Source organism: Phyllobates terribilis, unplaced genomic scaffold, assembly GCF_046119375.1.
Source record: "Phyllobates terribilis strain yellow unplaced genomic scaffold, ASM4611937v1 Scaffold_3__8_contigs__length_932513732, whole genome shotgun sequence".
NCBI lineage: Eukaryota > Metazoa > Chordata > Amphibia > Anura > Dendrobatidae > Phyllobates > Phyllobates terribilis.
The window spans coordinates 556359641-556379617 of record NW_027362763.1 but is presented as its reverse complement, the minus strand read 5'-3'; the positions used below and the strand labels follow the sequence as shown (position 1 = coordinate 556379617).

The following is a 19977-nucleotide window of genomic DNA, read 5'->3' as shown; positions in this document are numbered from 1 at the left end:
TTACCCAGACTGCTCCCCCTATCTGCCCCTACACTACTGGGATGTTCCACCCCCCTCCCACTCCAGCCAGGGACAGACACTGTCGTACCTGCACATATACCTAGTGGGAGTACCATTGATCTGTCCCCCGGAAATGGGATGTATGTAGTGCATGCAGCCTACTGAGCTCAGTTCCACACTCCATCCTTATCCGGGAGTGGAATATCACACCTCTGGGTTGAGGTGCAATACCCCTGTAGCAGCCGAATCCTCAGGGTGCTACATATGTACTACCGCCTGATATATTTCTGTGTACTTTTGTTTCATTGCTTCTTGTATATACTGGTGTATTTGGTTACTTTGCTGCTAATATATATTCATGTGCACGGATTACTTAATGGTGGATGCTGGTATATAGTTATGTGTACGGTTTCTTAATGCTGATATATATTTGTATTTACAGTTCATTCATTTCTGGATCCTTTTTTTGGGACGAGGAGGGAGCTGCACCATTTCAATTTTTCCCTTAGGCAGCAGAAAAGCTAGAATCGTCTGTGGACATTATCAAGTCAGGAAACTGTTTGAAAATGTCTTTAGTCTCACAAAGGATGACAGGAATACTAACAGAATTATAAGCCTCCTTTTCAGGCGTCATAGGTGCTTGTTGCCAAGAAACATGAGACTTCTCTGCCTTGGCTTGAGTAATTCGATACGGGACTAGGGAAGCTATTTCAAACCTTTCCTTCTGTGAAGTGAAACTACAAATTTATTTGAATGAGTGGCCAAATATGATGACCCTTCGACCTCATTCAGACCTAATCCAGTGTGGGGGAAGTTTCATACTATAAAGAATGGTCCATTTTTCATTAAATGGAATCTGTCAGTAGGTTTTTGCTTTCTAATCTGACAACATGATGATGTAGTGAAAGAGAGCCTGATTCCAGTGATGCCAGTGATGTATCTTCACAGTTTTCTTCGCTGAAGATCTAGCAGAGTTCAGTTGTAGAGCTGAATACAGGGCTAGCGTTAGACAAAGTGAGGCCCTGGGCAAAAGTTTAGAGTGGGGCCCCAAATGCGAACATATTGCACCATCACACTCAAACATTTTGGTAGCATTTACATTCAGTGGAGTTCAGTCCGTTAAATAAGTGCGACCGACAATATTGAAGTAGTTTGACGCTTGTATCCCGGCCTCTTTTCACCGGCTGAGGATGAATGATAGGCACAGAATGATCAATAGTAGATCAATATTTCCCAATACAGTATCATCTTGTCAGCAGCATATCTGTAGTTTTCACTGGGTGATGTGCTGCCGAGAACAATGATTTTTGTTGTGGCATAAACAATCCAATCACTCGATGAATAGGCAGCATTTTGCTTGTTAAGTATAATGCATCCCATAGTCCTCCATATAGTATAATGCACTCCACATAGTCCTCCATATAGTATAATGCACTCCCCATAGTCCTCTATATAGTATAATGCACTCCCCATAGTCCTCCATATAGTATAATGTGTAGCACCCTGAGGATTCGGCTGCTACAGGGGTATTACGCCTCAAGCCAGAGGTGTGGTATTCCACTCCCGGGTAAGGATGGAGTGTGGAACTGAGCTCAGTAGGCTGCATGCACTACATACATCCCATTTCCGGGGGACAGACCAATGGTACTCCCACTAGAGAGATGTGCAGGTACGACAGTGTCTGTCCCTGGCTGGAGTGGGAGGGGGGTGGAACATCCCAGTAGTGTAGGGGCAGATAGGGGGAGCAGTCTGGGTAATGCTAGGAGCTCATTGGGTGCTGGTCACCTGAGCTCACACATAGAGGGAGTATATAAGGTGGGAACCATCTTAGATCAGGGTCAGTCTGTCAGAGTTGAGTCAGAGAAGCAGAGCAGCTCAGCCAGCTCCAAGGCCAAGAGAGAGAGAGAGGAGAAAGAAGGACCCAGAGGGGGAGAAGAGGGAACTCCAAGAACCCAAAATTAGACCAGAGGGTGAAGAGTTGGCACAAGGGTACCGGATCCCAAGCTGGTGGAGGGCCCTAATCCTTAGCCAGAGACCGGAGGTCGTGGGCAGGATCTGCCACGACCACCCACTAAATCCACCCAGAAGGCACACCAAGAATAGGGTCAGGGAACCCAGAGACAAGGGTTTACCAACAAGAGGCCCGAGGGAGCCGGACTTAGGTGGATCCCTGGTGGGGAAGGCCAGAGAGAAGGACAAGTCAGAAAGGGAGCTCAGGACCACGCTCCAGAATCACCTGGGGGTTGGCCGAGTCCAGGACCTGGTGGACGCAGCACGGCTCGGGTGGTCACTCAAGGCCGGAGTGACCAACACAAAAGAACATCCAGTAACATCTGTAGGACTGCCACACACTGAGCTTGACACCCTGGGCACGGACCGGGTCACCGCCACTCGGAGACTACAACCCCCATCTGATCCGGCTCCGGGTATCCCCCAAACAACACTGGCCCAGGGGGCGCGTCAACTTTGGCGTAGTCGGCAGGATTACGTGCCCGCAACAACCGGGTACTGCGTGCCTGAAGAAAAGTTCATCGTTACCTCAAAAAGAAGTCTCCCGCCAGTTCCGGAGGGTCCCCGCCAACGGACCCCATCACAGGTCGTTTCCCGCCGGTTGTCCGCCATTTGCAGCTTTTTCCCGCCATCCATGGAGTTTCCCGCCACTGGGAGACGATTCCCGCCATTTCCAAAGATTTCCCGCCTTGGAAGAGCGGACGCCATTATGGGCGTGCCAGAGGGTGGCAAGAGGTCACCTCCCATCGTGGGCCAGGTCGAAGAATGGCGCCAAAAGCGGAAACCGCGCCCACCAACAGAGACTGTGATGCTGGAAGTGTCCATCAGCGTGAGAGAACTGCCCCTGGAACTGACAATCACAAAGTTGCCCCGGGACCACCCTCAATGTGGGCGGAGACAGAACAAGAGAGCAAAGATGGGTGTCGCCTGGAGCAGTCTGGAGAGAGCGCACCCGGAGACAAGAAGTCTGGAGAGGAGTCCAGAGAAAGCCTACCCGGAGATGGAGGGAGAGTCAGGCAGAACCGACCCAGTGGTCAGGAGCCTGCTACAAGCCACAACCCCACTAGGCCTAGTGGAGGTTCTGGCACAGCTCCCCCGAGACCGGGAGTGTGCACAGACTGCGCTGGAGGGCCTCGCACGGAGGATGGCCCGGGTGCAGCGAGAGACGTTGGCGGAGTGGAGCCGAGAGATGGCCCAGCGGACCGAAACCCGTCAGCGGAGCACGCCACCCGAGACGAGGAGACAGACCGCCTCTGAGGATGGTGCAGGAGGACTCAAGGCCGGAGACGGCGCCGAGAAGGGAGCTGAACGAATGGAGGCAGGTAAAGGGGACGTCTCTACCCCGAGCCGGGAAACCGCGTGCCTGCCCCAGCTCCCCGTCGCAGAGCCCGAAATTCCCCCTGCCGTGCCCGTCGCTGCATCGTCACCGCCGCAGACTAGGCCTCAACCGGAAGCCGCGGCCGCGACCCCTGTGACGTCACACGCTTCGACCCTGAGCGCGGCAAAGCAGGAAATACCATCAGCCTGGTCGCAAGGCCTAGTACCCCCGGGCGCCGCCATTCCAACAGCGCCCCCTACCTCCGCGGAGCTACCAGCCTGGTCGCAGGGCCGAGTAACCACGGCCGCCGCCGTTCTTACGGTGCCCTTTTCCTTTAGCGTGCCCCAAGCCTGGTCGCAAGGCCTGGTCAACCCGGGCGCCGCTACCACCACAGCGCCCATAACACCTAAAGTACCGCACCTGGGTGAGGACCTGTTCGCCCAGCATACGTGCCCGGATGGGCAGCCCTTTGTATGGCCCCAGGAGTACTACCAACTGGAACTCCAAAGAGCAAGGCCCCTGTGTGAGCCCCTGATTCCGGCTCCGAAGCCCGTCAGGAGGACCCAGCCCCCGCTAGAGGAGGCACAGTTTGAGTGGGACCCCACCGGAGGAGACCTCATGGGGTTCACTCAGGAGACTCGGGCGGCCGCAGCGGAGCGTGCAGAGTGCTGCCGCCAGCAGCTCGAGGTCTTCGAGAAGGAGCGGAGAGAGAGGCGGGTCCGGGAACAGCAAGCACAGATAAGGAGCGCGGAGCAGAAGAGCCGGACCAGGAGGAACCCCCGTGCAGCTCATGGTCCCCGTACCACCGGGACTGTGATTAAATTCAACCTGCAGCATGGGTGGGGCTTCCTAAGAGACCATCATACCCCCGGCGACGTCTTTGTCACCCGCAGAGACGTAGAAAGCCATCTGCCGGAGGGACACAGAGGTCGTGACCTGTACGTAGGGGACGAGGTCACCTTCACCCGGCACAAGTGTGCCAAAGGACCCTACGCCCTCCATGTACATCGCCTGACGGAGGAGGAGCTGCAGTGTGAGGAGGAGCAGGAGGACCCGACGGGTCTGAATCCAAAGAAGGAGCAGGAGGACGCCGTCGTTAAAGTACGGTAAAGAGACTGTAAATAGTTACCCATCGGGGTACAGTGAACTGTTGCTGCTTTAAATAAGTCCCCGTTGGGACAAGAGTGAACGGTTAAACCATGTGTCCCTATTCCCATTACCTGGCCGAGGACTGAGAGCGGCCATATTCCCCTTGTATATAGTTGCGCTTCCTAAGGCGCCCCCTACCGGTTTTATAGTAAACTGTTGTTTTTCTTAAAGAGACTGTCGCGCTTTTCCCGGTCACAAGCTGCACCGTGGCCGGAGGAGCAAGAGTGTTTACAAGGACGTTATTTATGAAGAGTTTTTATGAAAAGTTTTATGTGATGTTTTATATGTTTATGTTTATGAAAAAAAATTGTATGTTTTGGATGTTTTTGTATCTTACAGCCCGAGGACGTGCTGTGATTTACCAGGGGGGAATGCAGCACCCTGAGGATTCGGCTGCTACAGGGGTATTACGCCTCAAGCCAGAGGTGTGGTATTCCACTCCCGGGTAAGGATGGAGTGTGGAACTGAGCTCAGTAGGCTGCATGCACTACACACATCCCATTTCCGGGGGACAGACCAATGGTACTCCCACTAGAGAAATGTGCAGGTACGACAGTGTCTGTCCCTGGCTGGAGTGGGAGGGGGGTGGAACATCCCAGTAGTGTAGGGGCAGATAGGGGGAGCAGTCTGGGTAATGCTAGGAGCTCATTGGGTGCTGGTCACCTGAGCTCACACATAGAGGGAGTATATAAGGTGGGAACCATCTTAGATCAGGGTCAGTCTGTCAGAGTTGAGTCAGAGAAGCAGAGCAGCTCAGCCAGCTCCAAGGCCAAGAGAGAGAGAGAGGAGAAAGAAGGACCCAGAGGGGGAGAAGAGGGAACTCCAAGAACCCAAAATTAGACCAGAGGGTGAAGAGTTGGCACAAGGGTACCGGATCCCAAGCTGGTGGAGGGCCCTAATCCTTAACCAGAGACCGGAGGTCGTGGGCAGGATCTGCCACGACCACCCACTAAATCCACCCGGAAGGCACACCAAGAATAGGGTCAGGGAACCCAGAGACAAGGGTTTACCAACAAGAGGCCCGAGGGAGCCGGACTTAGGTGGATCCCTGGTGGGGAAGGCCAGAGAGAAGGACAAGTCAGAAAGGGAGCTCAGGACCACGCTCCAGAATCACCTGGGGGTTGGCCGAGTCCAGGACCTGGTGGACGCAGCACGGCTCGGGTGGTCACTCAAGGCCGGAGTGACCAACACAAAAGCAGTAAGTAAAACCCTGAACTGCACAAGCCGACTCGGAGTCTTATTACCACTCTCACTGCACCTCCACAACCACCATCCTCTGCAACTGACCCCCTGAGGCTATACCCCTCCCGTTGGGGGTTATACTACCTGAGCTGCACACACACCACCAGCCTCAGCGGACCCTGCTGCAGCGGCGGCCGTAGTGACCGCAAATCAACGGGTGGCGTAGTCAACACTAAAGAACATCCAGTAACATCTGTAGGACTGCCACACACTGAGCTTGACACCCTGGGCACGGACCGGGTCACCGCCACTCGGAGACTACAACCCCCATCTGATCCGGCTCCGGGTATCCCCCAAACAACATTGGCCCAGGGGGCGCGTCAACTTTGGCGTAGTCGGCAGGATTACGTGCCCGCAACAACCGGGTACTGCGTGCCTGAAGAAAAGTTCATCGTTACCTCAAAAAGAAGTCTCCCGCCGGTTCCGGAGGGTCCCCGCCAACGGACCCCATCACAGGTCGTTTCCCGCCGGTTGTCCGCCATTTGCAGCTTTTTCCCGCCATCCATGGAGTTTCCCGCCACTGGGAGACGATTCCCGCCATTTCCAAAGATTTCCCGCCTTGGAAGAGCGGACGCCATTATGGGCGTGCCAGAGGGTGGCAAGAGGTCACCTCCCATCGTGGGCCAGGTCGAAGAATGGCGCCAAAAGCGGAAACCGCGCCCACCAACAGAGACTGTGATGCTGGAAGTGTCCATCAGCGTGAGAGAACTGCCCCTGGAACTGACAATCACAAAGTTGCCCCGGGACCACCCTCAATGTGGGCGGAGACAGAACAAGAGAGCAAAGATGGGTGTCGCCTGGAGCAGTCTGGAGAGAGCGCACCCGGAGACAAGAAGTCTGGAGAGGAGTCCAGAGAAAGCCTACCCGGAGATGGAGGGAGAGTCAGGCAGAACCGACCCAGTGGTCAGGAGCCTGCTACAAGCCACAACCCCACTAGGCCTAGTGGAGGTCCTGGCACAGCTCCCCCGAGACCGGGAGTGTGCACAGACTGCGCTGGAGGGCCTCGCACGGAGGATGGCCCGGGTGCAGCGAGAGACGTTGGCGGAGTGGAGCCGAGAGATGGCCCAGCGGACCGAAACCCGTCAGCGGAGCACGCCACCCGAGACGAGGAGACAGACCGCCTCTGAGGATGGTGCAGGAGGACTCAAGGCCGGAGACGGCGCCGAGAAGGGAGCTGAACGAATGGAGGCAGGTAAAGGGGACGTCTCTACCCCGAGCCGGGAAACCGCGTGCCTGCCCCAGCTCCCCGTCGCAGAGCCCGAAATTCCCCCTGCCGTGCCCGTCGCTGCATCGTCACCGCCGCAGACTAGGCCTCAACCGGAAGCCGCGGCCGCGACCCCTGTGACGTCACACGCTTCGACCCTGAGCGCGGCAAAGCAGGAAATACCATCAGCCTGGTCGCAAGGCCTAGTACCCCCGGGCGCCGCCATTCCAACAGCGCCCCCTACCTCCGCGGAGCTACCAGCCTGGTCGCAGGGCCGAGTAACCACGGGCGCCGCCGTTCTTACGGTGCCCTTTTCCTTTAGCGTGCCCCAAGCCTGGTCGCAAGGCCTGGTCAACCCGGGCGCCGCTACCACCACAGCGCCCATAACACCTAAAGTACCGCACCTGGGTGAGGACCTGTTCGCCCAGCATACGTGCCCGGATGGGCAGCCCTTTGTATGGCCCCAGGAGTACTACCAACTGGAACTCCAAAGAGCAAGGCCCCTGTGTGAGCCCCTGATTCCGGCTCCGAAGCCCGTCAGGAGGACCCAGCCCCCGCTAGAGGAGGCACAGTTTGAGTGGGACCCCACCGGAGGAGACCTCATGGGGTTCACTCAGGAGACTCGGGCGGCCGCAGCGGAGCGTGCAGAGTGCTGCCGCCAGCAGCTCGAGGTCTTCGAGAAGGAGCGGAGAGAGAGGCGGGTCCGGGAACAGCAAGCACAGATAAGGAGCGCGGAGCAGAAGAGCCGGACCAGGAGGAACCCCCGTGCAGCTCATGGTCCCCGTACCACCGGGACTGTGATTAAATTCAACCTGCAGCATGGGTGGGGCTTCCTAAGAGACCATCATACCCCCGGCGACGTCTTTGTCACCCGCAGAGACGTAGAAAGCCATCTGCCGGAGGGACACAGAGGTCGTGACCTGTACGTAGGGGACGAGGTCACCTTCACCCGGCACAAGTGTGCCAAAGGACCCTACGCCCTCCATGTACATCGCCTGACGGAGGAGGAGCTGCGGTGTGAGGAGGAGCAGGAGGACCCGGACGGGTCTGAATCCAAAGAAGGAGCAGGAGGACGCCGTCGTTAAAGTACGGTAAAGAGACTGTAAATAGTTACCCATCGGGGTACAGTGAACTGTTGCTGCTTTAAATAAGTCCCCGTTGGGACAAGAGTGAACGGTTAAACCATGTGTCCCTATTCCCATTACCTGGCCGAGGACTGAGAGCGGCCATATTCCCCTTGTATATAGTTGCGCTTCCTAAGGCGCCCCCTACCGGTTTTATAGTAAACTGTTGTTTTTCTTAAAGAGACTGTCGCGCTTTTCCCGGTCACAAGCTGCACCGTGGCCGGAGGAGCAAGAGTGTTTACAAGGACGTTATTTATGAAGAGTTTTTATGAAAAGTTTTATGTGATGTTTTATATGTTTATGTAAAAAAATTGTATGTTTTGGATGTTTTTGTATCTTACAGCCCGAGGACGTGCTGTGATTTACCAGGGGGGAATGTAGCACCCTGAGGATTCGGCTGCTACAGGGGTATTACGCCTCAAGCCAGAGGTGTGGTATTCCACTCCCGGGTAAGGATGGAGTGTGGAACTGAGCTCAGTAGGCTGCATGCACTACATACATCCCATTTCCGGGGGACAGACCAATGGTACTCCCACTAGAGAAATGTGCAGGTACGACAGTGTCTGTCCCTGGCTGGAGTGGGAGGGGGGTGGAACATCCCAGTAGTGTAGGGGCAGATAGGGGGAGCAGTCTGGGTAATGCTAGGAGCTCATTGGCTGCTGGTCACCTGAGCTCACACATAGAGGGAGTATATAAGGTGGGAACCATCTTAGGTCAGGGTCAGTCTGTCAGAGTTGAGTCAGAGAAGCAGAGCAGCTCAGCCAGCTCCAAGGCCAAGAGAGAGAGAGAGGAGAAAGAAGGACCCAGAGGGGGAGAAGAGGGAACTCCAAGAACCCAAAATTAGACCAGAGGGTGAAGAGTTGGCACAAGGGTACCGGATCCCAAGCTGGTGGAGGGCCCTAATCCTTAGCCAGAGACCGGAGGTCGTGGGCAGGATCTGCCACGACCACCCACTAAATCCACCCGGAAGGCACACCAAGAATAGGGTCAGGGAACCCAGAGACAAGGGTTTACCAACAAGAGGCCCGAGGGAGCCGGACTTAGGTGGATCCCTGGTGGGGAAGGCCAGAGAGAAGGACAAGTCAGAAAGGGAGCTCAGGACCACGCTCCAGAATCACCTGGGGGTTGGCCGAGTCCAGGACCTGGTGGACGCAGCACGGCTCGGGTGGTCACTCAAGGCCGGAGTGACCAACACAAAAGCAGTAAGTAAAACCCTGAACTGCACAAGCCGACTCGGAGTCTTATTACCACTCTCACTGCACCTCCACAACCACCATCCTCTGCAACTGACCCCCTGAGGCTATACCCCTCCCGTTGGGGGTTATACTACCTGAGCTGCACACACACCACCAGCCTCAGCGGACCCTGCTGCAGCGGCGGCCGTAGTGACCGCAAATCAACGGGTGGCGTAGTCGACACTAAAGAACATCCAGTAACATCTGTAGGACTGCCACACACTGAGCTTGACACCCTGGGCACGGACCGGGTCACCGCCACTCGGAGACTACAACCCCCATCTGATCCGGCTCCGGGTATCCCCCAAACAACACTGGCCCAGGGGGCGCGTCAAATGCGCCCCATAGTTCTCCATATAGTATAATGTGCCCCATAGTCCTCCATATTATATAATGCACCCCATAGTCCTCCATACAGTATAATACACTCCCCATAGTCCTCCATACTGTATAATGCACTCCCTATAGTCCTAAATAGAGTATAATGCAGCACCTTAGAGTAAATATAGTATAATGCAACCCCATAGTCCTTCAGTATTATGGCCACCACGTACTCACTGATTTTAAAAAATTAACATATACAGTACTCACTTCAACCCGTTCCCCTGCTACTCCATTCTCTGTACAGTGTCTCCTCAGCAGCTCCACTATCTGGCACAGCATGTTGCGTGATGAAGTGATGTCACCACGCCCATTACGTCAGACCCAGAGGGGGAATGATCATTGCCATCAACTATATCTGCATCTATGATGCTGATATACAGTAGTTGAATATGTGATGCAGGAATGGGCAGAGCCGGCGCTGGCACCAGGCCCCCCTGACTCACGGGCCCCATAGCAACCACTGGCTTGGGGCACCTTAAAGTGTTGGGGCCCTAGGCAAAAGCCTAGTTTGCCTGCCTCTAACGCCGGCCCTGGCTGCATATACAGTGGTGTGAAAAAGTGTTTTCCCCATTCCTGATTTCTTATTCTTTTGTATGTTGTCACACTTAAATGTTTTAGATCACAAAACATATTTAAATATTAGACAAAGATAATACAAGTAAACACAAAATGCAGTTTTTAAATGAAGGTCTTAATTATTAAGGGAAAAAGAAATCCAAACCTACAGGGCCCTGTGTGAAAAGCGATTGCCCACCCTTTTCTCTTTTTAGCGGGTGACAGAGGCAGCAGCTGCCTGCTGCAGTTCACACTGTGCCCGCTGCTAAAGAAAATAAATATTCACTTTTCCCCACGCCCATAGTGCCTCTCACCTCTATGCACTGAAGTCGGCGGTTTCGAGGGATTATGGGCGTAGGGAAAAGTGAATATTTATGCTCTTTAATAAGAGGGCACACTGTTAGCTGCAGCCACAACCTCTGCAGCTGCACGGCGATCTAGTGTGCCCGCTACTAAAGAGCATGAATATTGATTGTTCTCCACTTCCATGGGAGTGGAGAACAGTGAATATTCATGACCTTTAGTAGCGAGCACACGATAGCCAAGCAGCTGCGGCTGACACTGTGCCCACTATTAAAGAGAATGAATATTCACTCTTCCCCACACCTATAGTACTGGGCGTGGAGAGGAGTGAATCTTCCGGCAGCTGACCTGAGCGTGTGAGGGCGCATGTCTGTGACATCATACGCTGCTCACACGCTGATGTCAGCTACTGGCATCAGAACAGGACGCAGTGCTGAAGCAGAGGGAGGTGAGTAGAATCCTTTATTATTTTTATGTGTGCTGCGTGAGGGGGCCATGCATACCAGGATGGGGATGAGGGGGCCATGCATACCAGGATGGGGATGGCGGGGTGCCATGAATACCAGGATGGGGATGGAGGAGGGCCATGTATACCATGATGGGGGGTGATGTATACCAGGGTGGGGATAGGTGCCGTGTATACCAGGATGGGTATGGTGAATCAATCTGCAAAAAAGGGACAGGTGAACATGCCAAGAGACTATGAAAACACAGAAAGAACATGTATGTGAAAATTGGACTTGTGAATGGGGCTTTAGGTTGTGTTCACATGGGTCAGATTTGACATGGATTTTTACACAGATAACACATCAAAATCGACATGATATCTGATGACAATCAATATCTTATGCATATGATTAGGATCTGAATCTTTGCAAGTGTAAAGGAAAACCTAGCTATAAAACTTATCCTTTTAATGGTTAAACGCAATAACTCGTATTAACAGGGATCATATGTGACACAAATTTCATTGTGGATTCGTACTGAAATCCATCAGCATTTCATATCACATAAATGTAACTAGGGCAGTGATTTAAAGGGGTTTTCCACCAAGTGCTGGCTCACAGGCCACCGCAATACATTATGGAACTTGTAGTATTAGAGCACAGTAAGCCTGGGGACAGGAAGTGATGGATGTAAACATCACAGCTGCAGCTGGTGACACCAAGTGATGTCACCTGCATGATAAAGGTATATATCACTATAATAAGAGTATGGATACATGTACTGTCACATACTAGAAAGATTAATGAATAAAAAATTGAATGAGTTAGGGCAGTGGATAACTTCTTTAATTCTTTGTGCTAAAAAATCTTCTCTAGCTACAAAACTGGTTCTTTTCATGGTAAAAGATGAGGACTCTTGGACTCATGTGAAGTCCACAGACTATAGCCTACTCAAGTGCAAATGCTGCCGGTTTAGTGAATTAACCCCATTGACTGATGACCAGAAAGACATAAAACATGCAATACAAGTGTGACATGCAGAAGTAGTGCTGTTGCTTTAAAAGCATTCAGCAGCTATTGGAAGTAACACAAGCACATGAGACAGGAAGTGTTGTGCTCCACAAGCATCCAGCAACTAGAGGGGTTAACACAGTCACAGGAGAAGGGGAGTGTTTTAGCAGAGCCCCAGGGGGATTGTGGGGAAGTTGTTTACTGTCTGTCTGGAAGAGAAAGTCAAGAGTGAGGCTAAGCACAGGTCAGGTAGAGTTCCTGAACTAGCAGTGCAGAGTATTGTCAGGCAGAAAGACAAGGACTGGAAGAAATGGTGTCACAGGGATCATCTCCCTCAGCAACCCCCCCCTCCTCCATCTCACTGTGCTGTAAAGAATGCTGTGTTCATTAATGTGCCTTTGCATTAGAACTGTGCAGTTCTGTACTACAGGGAAGACTGTGAACAGCTGTGCTGCTAAGGAAACTGTACTATTTGTCACTGGAGCCTGTTGCTCATAAGACTTAACTTGCCCTGGCTGTGCGGCTTCTTATTAAATGTTACTGTTCTACCGTTTATGAGGACTCTTGTTAAGTGTGTCTGGTCAGCAAGTGAAACAACCTACGTGTCTGTGCCTGAGGGTCAATACCCCTGTGTGCCTGAGAGAAGCTGCAGCACATGGTCTATGGTCGCCCTGAGTAACGGTTCCCCCAGGATTCCAAAGAATTCATAGAACCTGTCTCGCTCCTATCTGAACCTAGCGGCGTGCGTGTAACACAATTTTGCTGTAAACAATGACTAGGAAACTGGCTTTCCTGTCTATTTTATGGACAAATAAAGCAATTTCACCAACATTGTAGAAAACAGATACGAATGAAAAAATTTGTATTGTTGGTAACAATATTGTTGAGTGTATTAAAAATCAGTATCAGTAATTACCAGTAGTAAAGAAGGAAGAGAAAGTTTGGCAGTGAAATGGCGAGCTGAATGCCCCGCCATGTAGGAATCAAGTAAGCAATGCCGGGAATGATCATTACTCCCAATGTGAAAAACATCTGAACCACAATACCAACGATACGTCTCTGTTTTGATCCCACCAGCTCGGTTACTGTGGAGAAAAAAAGTCATACAAATCAATTTTATAGTGTAAATAAATAGGTTAACTTATTTCTTACCTCCAGTCATAATATAAAAACACTATTTTACACTTTTTCTTTTTTTTAAAGAAACAGACCTAATGATCAATGTAAGGTTAAAAGATAAACACACACAATTTAGGGCCATTTACACACTTCAAAAATATATATTATTCAGCCAACATTTTTCTGTAAAAATGCAGTGGATGTCAGAGAATGCTAAATATTTATTTATCACAATGTACTCCAAGAGTGGCTTTTTTGTACTGATCTATTTTTTTCGATGACTAACCGGAAACGTGCATTAAAAAAAACCTGCATGTGACAATTTTAAAGGGAATCTGTTAGCAGGTTTTAGCTATATAATCTGAGGGCAGCATAATACAGGAAAGCAATATCTCACTTACTGGACTGCTCAGTGCAGTTTTGATAGATAAAACTATCTGTTGAAGCTGTAGCATTGGTCAGAAAGCTGAGCTGTGTATAACATCACCCACAATCCCTGATTGGCAGCTTCATGTGTACATTGTACATTGTCAGAAAGCTCCCAATCAGTGGTGGGGATGGGGTTACATAGATTAGCCTGACTGGTCTGCATGTGAGACTTAGTCCTGTAGTGATAATCACCTGCTGATAAAAAACTGATTGTATTGAAACTACAACACAGCCTAGTAAGTGTCACATCCCTGTAAACAGGGTATCGTGCCCTATATTATGCGGCTTTCAGTTTAAATAGCAAAAACCGGCTCACAGATTCCCTTTAAGGACTGTACTTTAATTGAGTTTTAAGATCCTCTTTAGCACAGCATTTATTTCCTATGTGTGTATTTGAACAACACAAAAAAAAGCGGTGGAAAAAAAAGCAAATGGGACATAATGTCACACAAAACCCCCAAAATGACGCAGATAAAATTGTAAAATTGTTGGCACCTTTCCAAAATTGTGGTTAAACAACTTTGTTTCAACCATGTGATGCTCGTTCAAATTCACCTGTGGCAAGTAACAGGTGTGGACAATATGAAAATCCCACCTGAAACCAGATAAAAAGTGGAGAAGTTGACTCAATCGTTGCATTATTTGTCTGTATGTGTTACATTAAGCATGGAGAACAGAAAGAGGAGAAGAGAACTGTCTGAGGAGTTGAATAGCAAAATTGTTGAAAAATATCAACAATCTCAATGTTAAAACTCCATCTCCAGACATCTTGATGTTCCTTTGTATGCCATGCGCAACATAATCAAGATGTTTACAACCCTTGGCACTGTAGCTAATCTCCCTGGACATGGACAGCAGAGAAAAATTGATGAAAGGTTGAACGCAGGATAATCCAGATGGTGGATAAGCTGCCTCAATCAAGCTCCAAAGAAATTCAAACTGTCCTGCAGGCTCAGGGGGCATCAGTGTCAGCACGAACTATCCATCGACATTTGAATGGAATGAAACGCTATGGCAAGAGACTCAGGAGGACCCCAAAGCTGACACAGAGACATAAAAAAAGCTAGACTGCAGTTTGCCAAAATGAATGTGAGTAAGTCAAAATCCTTCTTGGAAAAGGTCTTGTGGACAGATGACACCAAGATAGAGTTGTTTTGTAAAGCACATCATTCTACTTTACTGAAAATGGAATGAGGCCTACAAAGAAAAGAACACAGTGCCTACAGTCACATACGGTGGAGGTTCAAAGATGTTTTGGGTTGTTTTGCTGCCTCTGGCACTGGATGCCTTGACGGTGTGCAAGGCATCGTGAAAGCTGAAGATTAACATGGAGTTTGTGTCACAATGTAGTGCCCTGTGTGACATGCAGAAGTAGTGCTGTTGCAGAGTGTGACAATCACAAGTAGTGCTGTTGCTTTAAAAGCATTCAGCAACTATTAGAAGTAACACAAGCACATGAGACATGAAGTGTTTGGCTCCAGAAGCATCCAGCAACTAGAGGGGTTAACACAGTCACAGGAGACAGGGAGGGTTTTTAGCAGAGCCCCAGGGGGATTGTTAGGAAGTTGTTTACTGTCTGGCTGGTTCCGAAAAGGAAAGTGGTGTGTGTGTTCTGCATCTGACATAAGCGCCCCTGCAAGTGAAAAGGATTCAAGTCAGGAGTGAAGCTAAGCACACGTCAGGTAGAGTTCCTGAACTAGCAGTGCAGAGTATTGTCAAGCAGAAAGATAAGGACTGTAAGAAATGGTGTCACAGGGATCATCTCCCTCAGAAATCCCTCCCCCCTCCTCCATCTCACTGTGCTGTAAAGAATGCTTTGTTCATTAATGTGCCTTTGCATTCCAGCTGTGCTATCCTGTACTACTGGGAAGACTGTGAACTGCTGTGCTGCTAAGGAAACTGTTCTGTTTGTTACTGGAGCCTGTTGCTCATAAGACTTAACTTGCATCGGCTGTGCGGCTCCTTATTAAATGCTACTGTTCTACCATTTATGAGGACTATTGTCAAGTGTGTCTGATCAGCAAGTGAAACAACCTACGTGTCTGTGCGTGAGGGTCAATACCCCTGTGTGCCTGAGAGAAGCTGCAGCACATGGTCTATGGTCGCCCTAAGTAACGGTTCCCCCAGGATTCCAAAGAATTCATGTAACCTGTCTTGCCCCTATCTGAACCTAGCGGCGTGCATGTAACATTGGTGGACCGTAAAGGGAATCCTGAGTGGGAATTAGCTTGTAGAGGGAGCTGAGGAAAAGTGTCTGCGAAAACACAGCAGCACAGCACTTCAACTGAACTCTGCTACACCAGTTAAAGGGGACCAGCCCTAAAGAAAACTTCACTAGCAGCAATGGATGTGGAAATACAAATGTACAGAATTAGTGAGCGGCTTCTTCAGTTAACCTGTGAAGAATTGAGAACAGTAGCAGAACATATAAAAATGTCAGTAGAACAGATTTACAAAGCACACAACCGCAAGCAACGGTTAGCTGCCATTAATGCAAAAATGTGTGTGTCTGAAAAACAGATCTTTCAGTCTCCACCCAAAATGACAAGCAGGGATATCTGCTATAAAATGTGTGTAGATAGATCTGTTTATATGCATGATATTATACCTGAGGAAGGCTGAAAGAAGTTGAAACCGGTTGTATTTTAGTTTGAAATAAAAATTATCTTTGAATCCGAATATCAAGTTCCATCATCATCCTTCAGGAGCGCATATTGCTGGGAAAAACATTTATAAAGTGGTATTGCCCATAAAAGCACTATCCAGTGCTCTCATCAGCTCCCAGATTTCTGCAGCAAACTGAATGGAAAGAGGAATGGAGTGATCCACTGATTGAATTTACATGCAGTACCCCAAGACACCAAATAGGTGAGTGGATTTATACTGAGTATATACCCTTGGAATCTAACTACTACACTTAGAAGCCTGCACTTTCTTTTTTCTCTCCCTATAATCCCCTCTTGTTTCATTAATGCAAAAATGTATGAGCAGGGGGAGAAAGAAGCTGAAGACGTCATGGGGATGTTCCTCCAGGAACTAACACAGTTTCTAACCAGGCTGAAGTTGGAGGGTGGCACTAATTACCAAAAGTGGGGATCTCTGTCCACACACTGAACTATAGGAATTGAAAGAACAATTCAAAGCCCTAACAACACCCCTGCAGGAATCGACCAAAACCTCTGAACAGGTGATAGACTCAGACAGAACCTTTAACCTGCTAGGATTAGATAAATCAGGGAAACATTCCTCTCCAACACCACAAATCACCATAAGGAAAGAATTCAAGATCCTGGGACAGATTGGAGAGTGTGAACAGAAAGAGAGACTGTCTTAAAGGAGCCTGTTGCACCAGATTGATGCCGGCTTACAGAAAGGATACCAGCCAGATGAGATCATTGAGGGGGTGGTGAAAGCGATCAGCCCAGGATTGAACCTCCGTATTATGCTAGAAATGAAGAGTCAATTGACCTTGCCACAAATGAAGATGATTTTAAAATGGGAACTATAAGGAAGAGAGTACTGCAGAATTGTTCCACTGACTCATTAACCTCTCAAATAATGAATCACCCCAAAGTTTCTTGTTCAAAGCAATTGAACTGAAGGATAGACTGTTTGCATCCAGAGATGTAGAAGCAGAAGAGAAGTTTGATGCTGGATTAGTCCAGAAGAAGTTCTTGAGATCATTGGGAACGGGATTAATCAGCAAAGATATCAAGTTGCAGCTGAAACAGTACCTAGAAGATCCTGGCGTTTTGGACAAAGTCCTAATTGAAAAAATGAATGCGGCTGCTAGTTTGGTGGCGTCAGAGAGTGAACAGAAGTTAATGAAAGGCTCTGCTCCTAAATCACCGAAATGAGTCAGCTGAAGTTGGAGACCCCCAGTGCCAGTCCGAAGATCATCATAGAGACCCTCCAGTGCCACCTCCAAAAGGGAACCTTAAATCACCAACAAAAGAGAGGCCTGCCAGAACTGACTGGGAGGAAGTAATAGGAGAACTGCGAGTCGAGTTGATTGAGGTGAAAAAGTTGATTTGTTCCAGGCCAGAACCAGTATCCCTCAGACCCAGGAATGGGTTCCAAAACAGAAGATACCCAGCTTGTGAAGCGTGCCGTTCATCAAATCTGAGTACGGTGTGTGTCCACTGTTTAAGATGTGGTGAGGAAGGACATTATGCCAAGGAATGCCAATGGTCACGGTCGTTTGGGTTAAAAGACAGGAGGTTACCAGTGTGGGAGGACAGGTAACTGTGACACGTAGGAGGCCCCAGAAGCAAATCCAAACCCCACCAAACCCCAGAACTGCGCATGAGGTAAAATGGCTACGTCAGTACTATCCCCAAGTGTGTTCCCGTCTACAACAGCTGCAAGGTAGACAGGAGCATCAGTTACTTAATGCCCAGTGCAGAGGTCAAATGATGTACTCCTGGGAGGAGGATTCCTCAGTCAGTAAAGATAGCCTCATCAGCCTAATCGGTGAAAGGTGCTTTATACAGTGCCAGCTAGATGAACTCCTAGCAAAAGCACTGTGGGACACAGGAGCCCAAGAGAGCCTTTTAAATAAAGAATGGAGAAGGAGCTACCTGCCACACACTTGCCTTCGGTCACTAAATGAACTCTTGGGACCAGTGGAACTCCACGGCAAAGCCGTCAACCAGACCGAAATCCATTTCATAGGCTGGGTGGAAGAGACTTTCCAACTCATGGCCACAAAGAACAGCAACACCATTGAGCTCTTGATACCTTCTCTCATAACCAGTGATCAGAACGTGGCAGAGAATCCTATCCTGGGTTATAATGTAATCAGTGAGGTCATCACGAAACACAAGTCAGGGACACTGGTGGTGGATGCAATTGCCACATCGCTTGCCATACCCAACGTGGTGGCAGAAAATGTCATTAATAGAGTTAAGAAAGCACAAAATACAATGGACCAAAAAGAAGTCAAGGTAGGCTGGCGCCCGACCATCATCCCTGCAAACCAAATGGTGGCGGTGAGGTGTGGAGTCCGGGTAGAACCGGGAAGAAAAGTCGAGAAAAGACTGTTCGTGCTAAAAGACTCCTCAGAACTTCTGGAAGGCCTAGTTAAAGGTGAGACTGTGCTTACAATTCCTACTGGTGGGTTTGCTCGAGTGACAATACCGGTGATGAATACTACGAGACACGAAATTAGACTGGATCCAAAGACTGTTAGGTCACATTGAAACCGTTAGAACGGTATATCCAGCTAGTGTGAGACCAGCCCAGGGGTCTACGTGAATTCAGTCTCCCCACCAAGGAACAGGAGTTGCCTAGAGGGGGAAATTGCGCAACCCACCTCGGGGTCCTGGGATCCTCCAGTACCCCTGGAACACTTGTGTGCTGAAGATCTAGCGGTAACAAAACAAATGCTGAGAGAAGAGTGTCATCCGTTCTCCAAAGATGACTCTGATATAGGCTGTATCATGTCGTTGCATTTGAAAATCAATTTGAAAGACACGACCCCCGTAACCAGAAGTTACATGTCTGTGCCAAAACCATTACATCGTGAAGTGAAAGAATAAATTTACAAGATCTCATCAACAGAGGTTGGGTCCAAAAGTCAAAGTCGTCTTATTCCTCTCATATTGTCTGTGTTAGGAAGAAGGACAGTACGTTGAGAGACTGTTGTGATTACCGGGAACTAAACCGAAAGTCAGTACCTGATCGACACCCAATACCAAAGATCCAAGATATGCTGGATAGCCTATCAGGAAGCACCTGGTTCTCGGTCCTCGATCAGGGTAAGGCATACCACCAAGGGTTTGTCAAAGAGTCCAGTACACCCTTGACAGCATTCATCACACCGTGGGGATTATATGAGTGGATCCACATACCGTTTTGGCTCAGTTCAACTCCAGCAGAATTCTAGAGGAGCATGGAGACATGTTTCGAAGAATTGAGTGACAATATCTGGCAGCCGTACTTGGATGACAATGTGGTAGACAGCAAAACCTTCTGGGAGCATGTTGAATACGTGAGTACCGTATTACAACGGTATCAACAACACGGAGTTAAGTTGACCCCAAAGAAGTGTGAACTGTTCAAAAGACAAGTCCGATTTCTAGAGAAAATTGTGTCCGGAGAAGGATATACCATGGACCCAGCAGAAATCACTCGGGTACTGGCCTTAAAAGACAAGCGGCCCTCTACAGTCGGGGAGTTGAGGCAGATATTAGGATTCCTCTCCTACTATCGCACTTGCGTTCGGAACTTCTCCAGGAGTGCCGCCCCACTATACCTCCCCTTGGGGGGGGGGCAGAGACAACAACACCCACGGAGAAAAAGAAGAACGCGGGTAGGACCGGGCTTAAAAGAAACGCCGTTTCGTTCCAACAGCGCATTCTCTGGATGGCAGACCACCAGGCGGTATAGGAAGAACTAGAAGACTACCTGGTAAAACCACCCATAGTGGGATATCCTGATTTCAATT

At 49.7% G+C, this 19977-nt stretch overlaps 1 protein-coding gene across 2 annotated transcripts in view; it reads right to left on the bottom strand.

The window, feature by feature from the left end:
- The window catches only part of SLC22A3 (solute carrier family 22 member 3), a 427361-nt gene that overhangs the window by 90801 nt on the left and 316583 nt on the right, over positions 1-19977 (bottom strand). Inside the window, exon 4 of one of the 2 annotated variants that reach the window (XM_073671407.1) lies at positions 12898-13066. The exons of the other annotated variant lie outside the window; for it this stretch is intronic. Within the exon in view, the coding sequence (XP_073527508.1) occupies positions 12898-13066 (169 nt within the window). The remainder of the gene's footprint in view (positions 1-12897; positions 13067-19977) is intronic. 2 annotated transcript variants of the gene reach the window in all.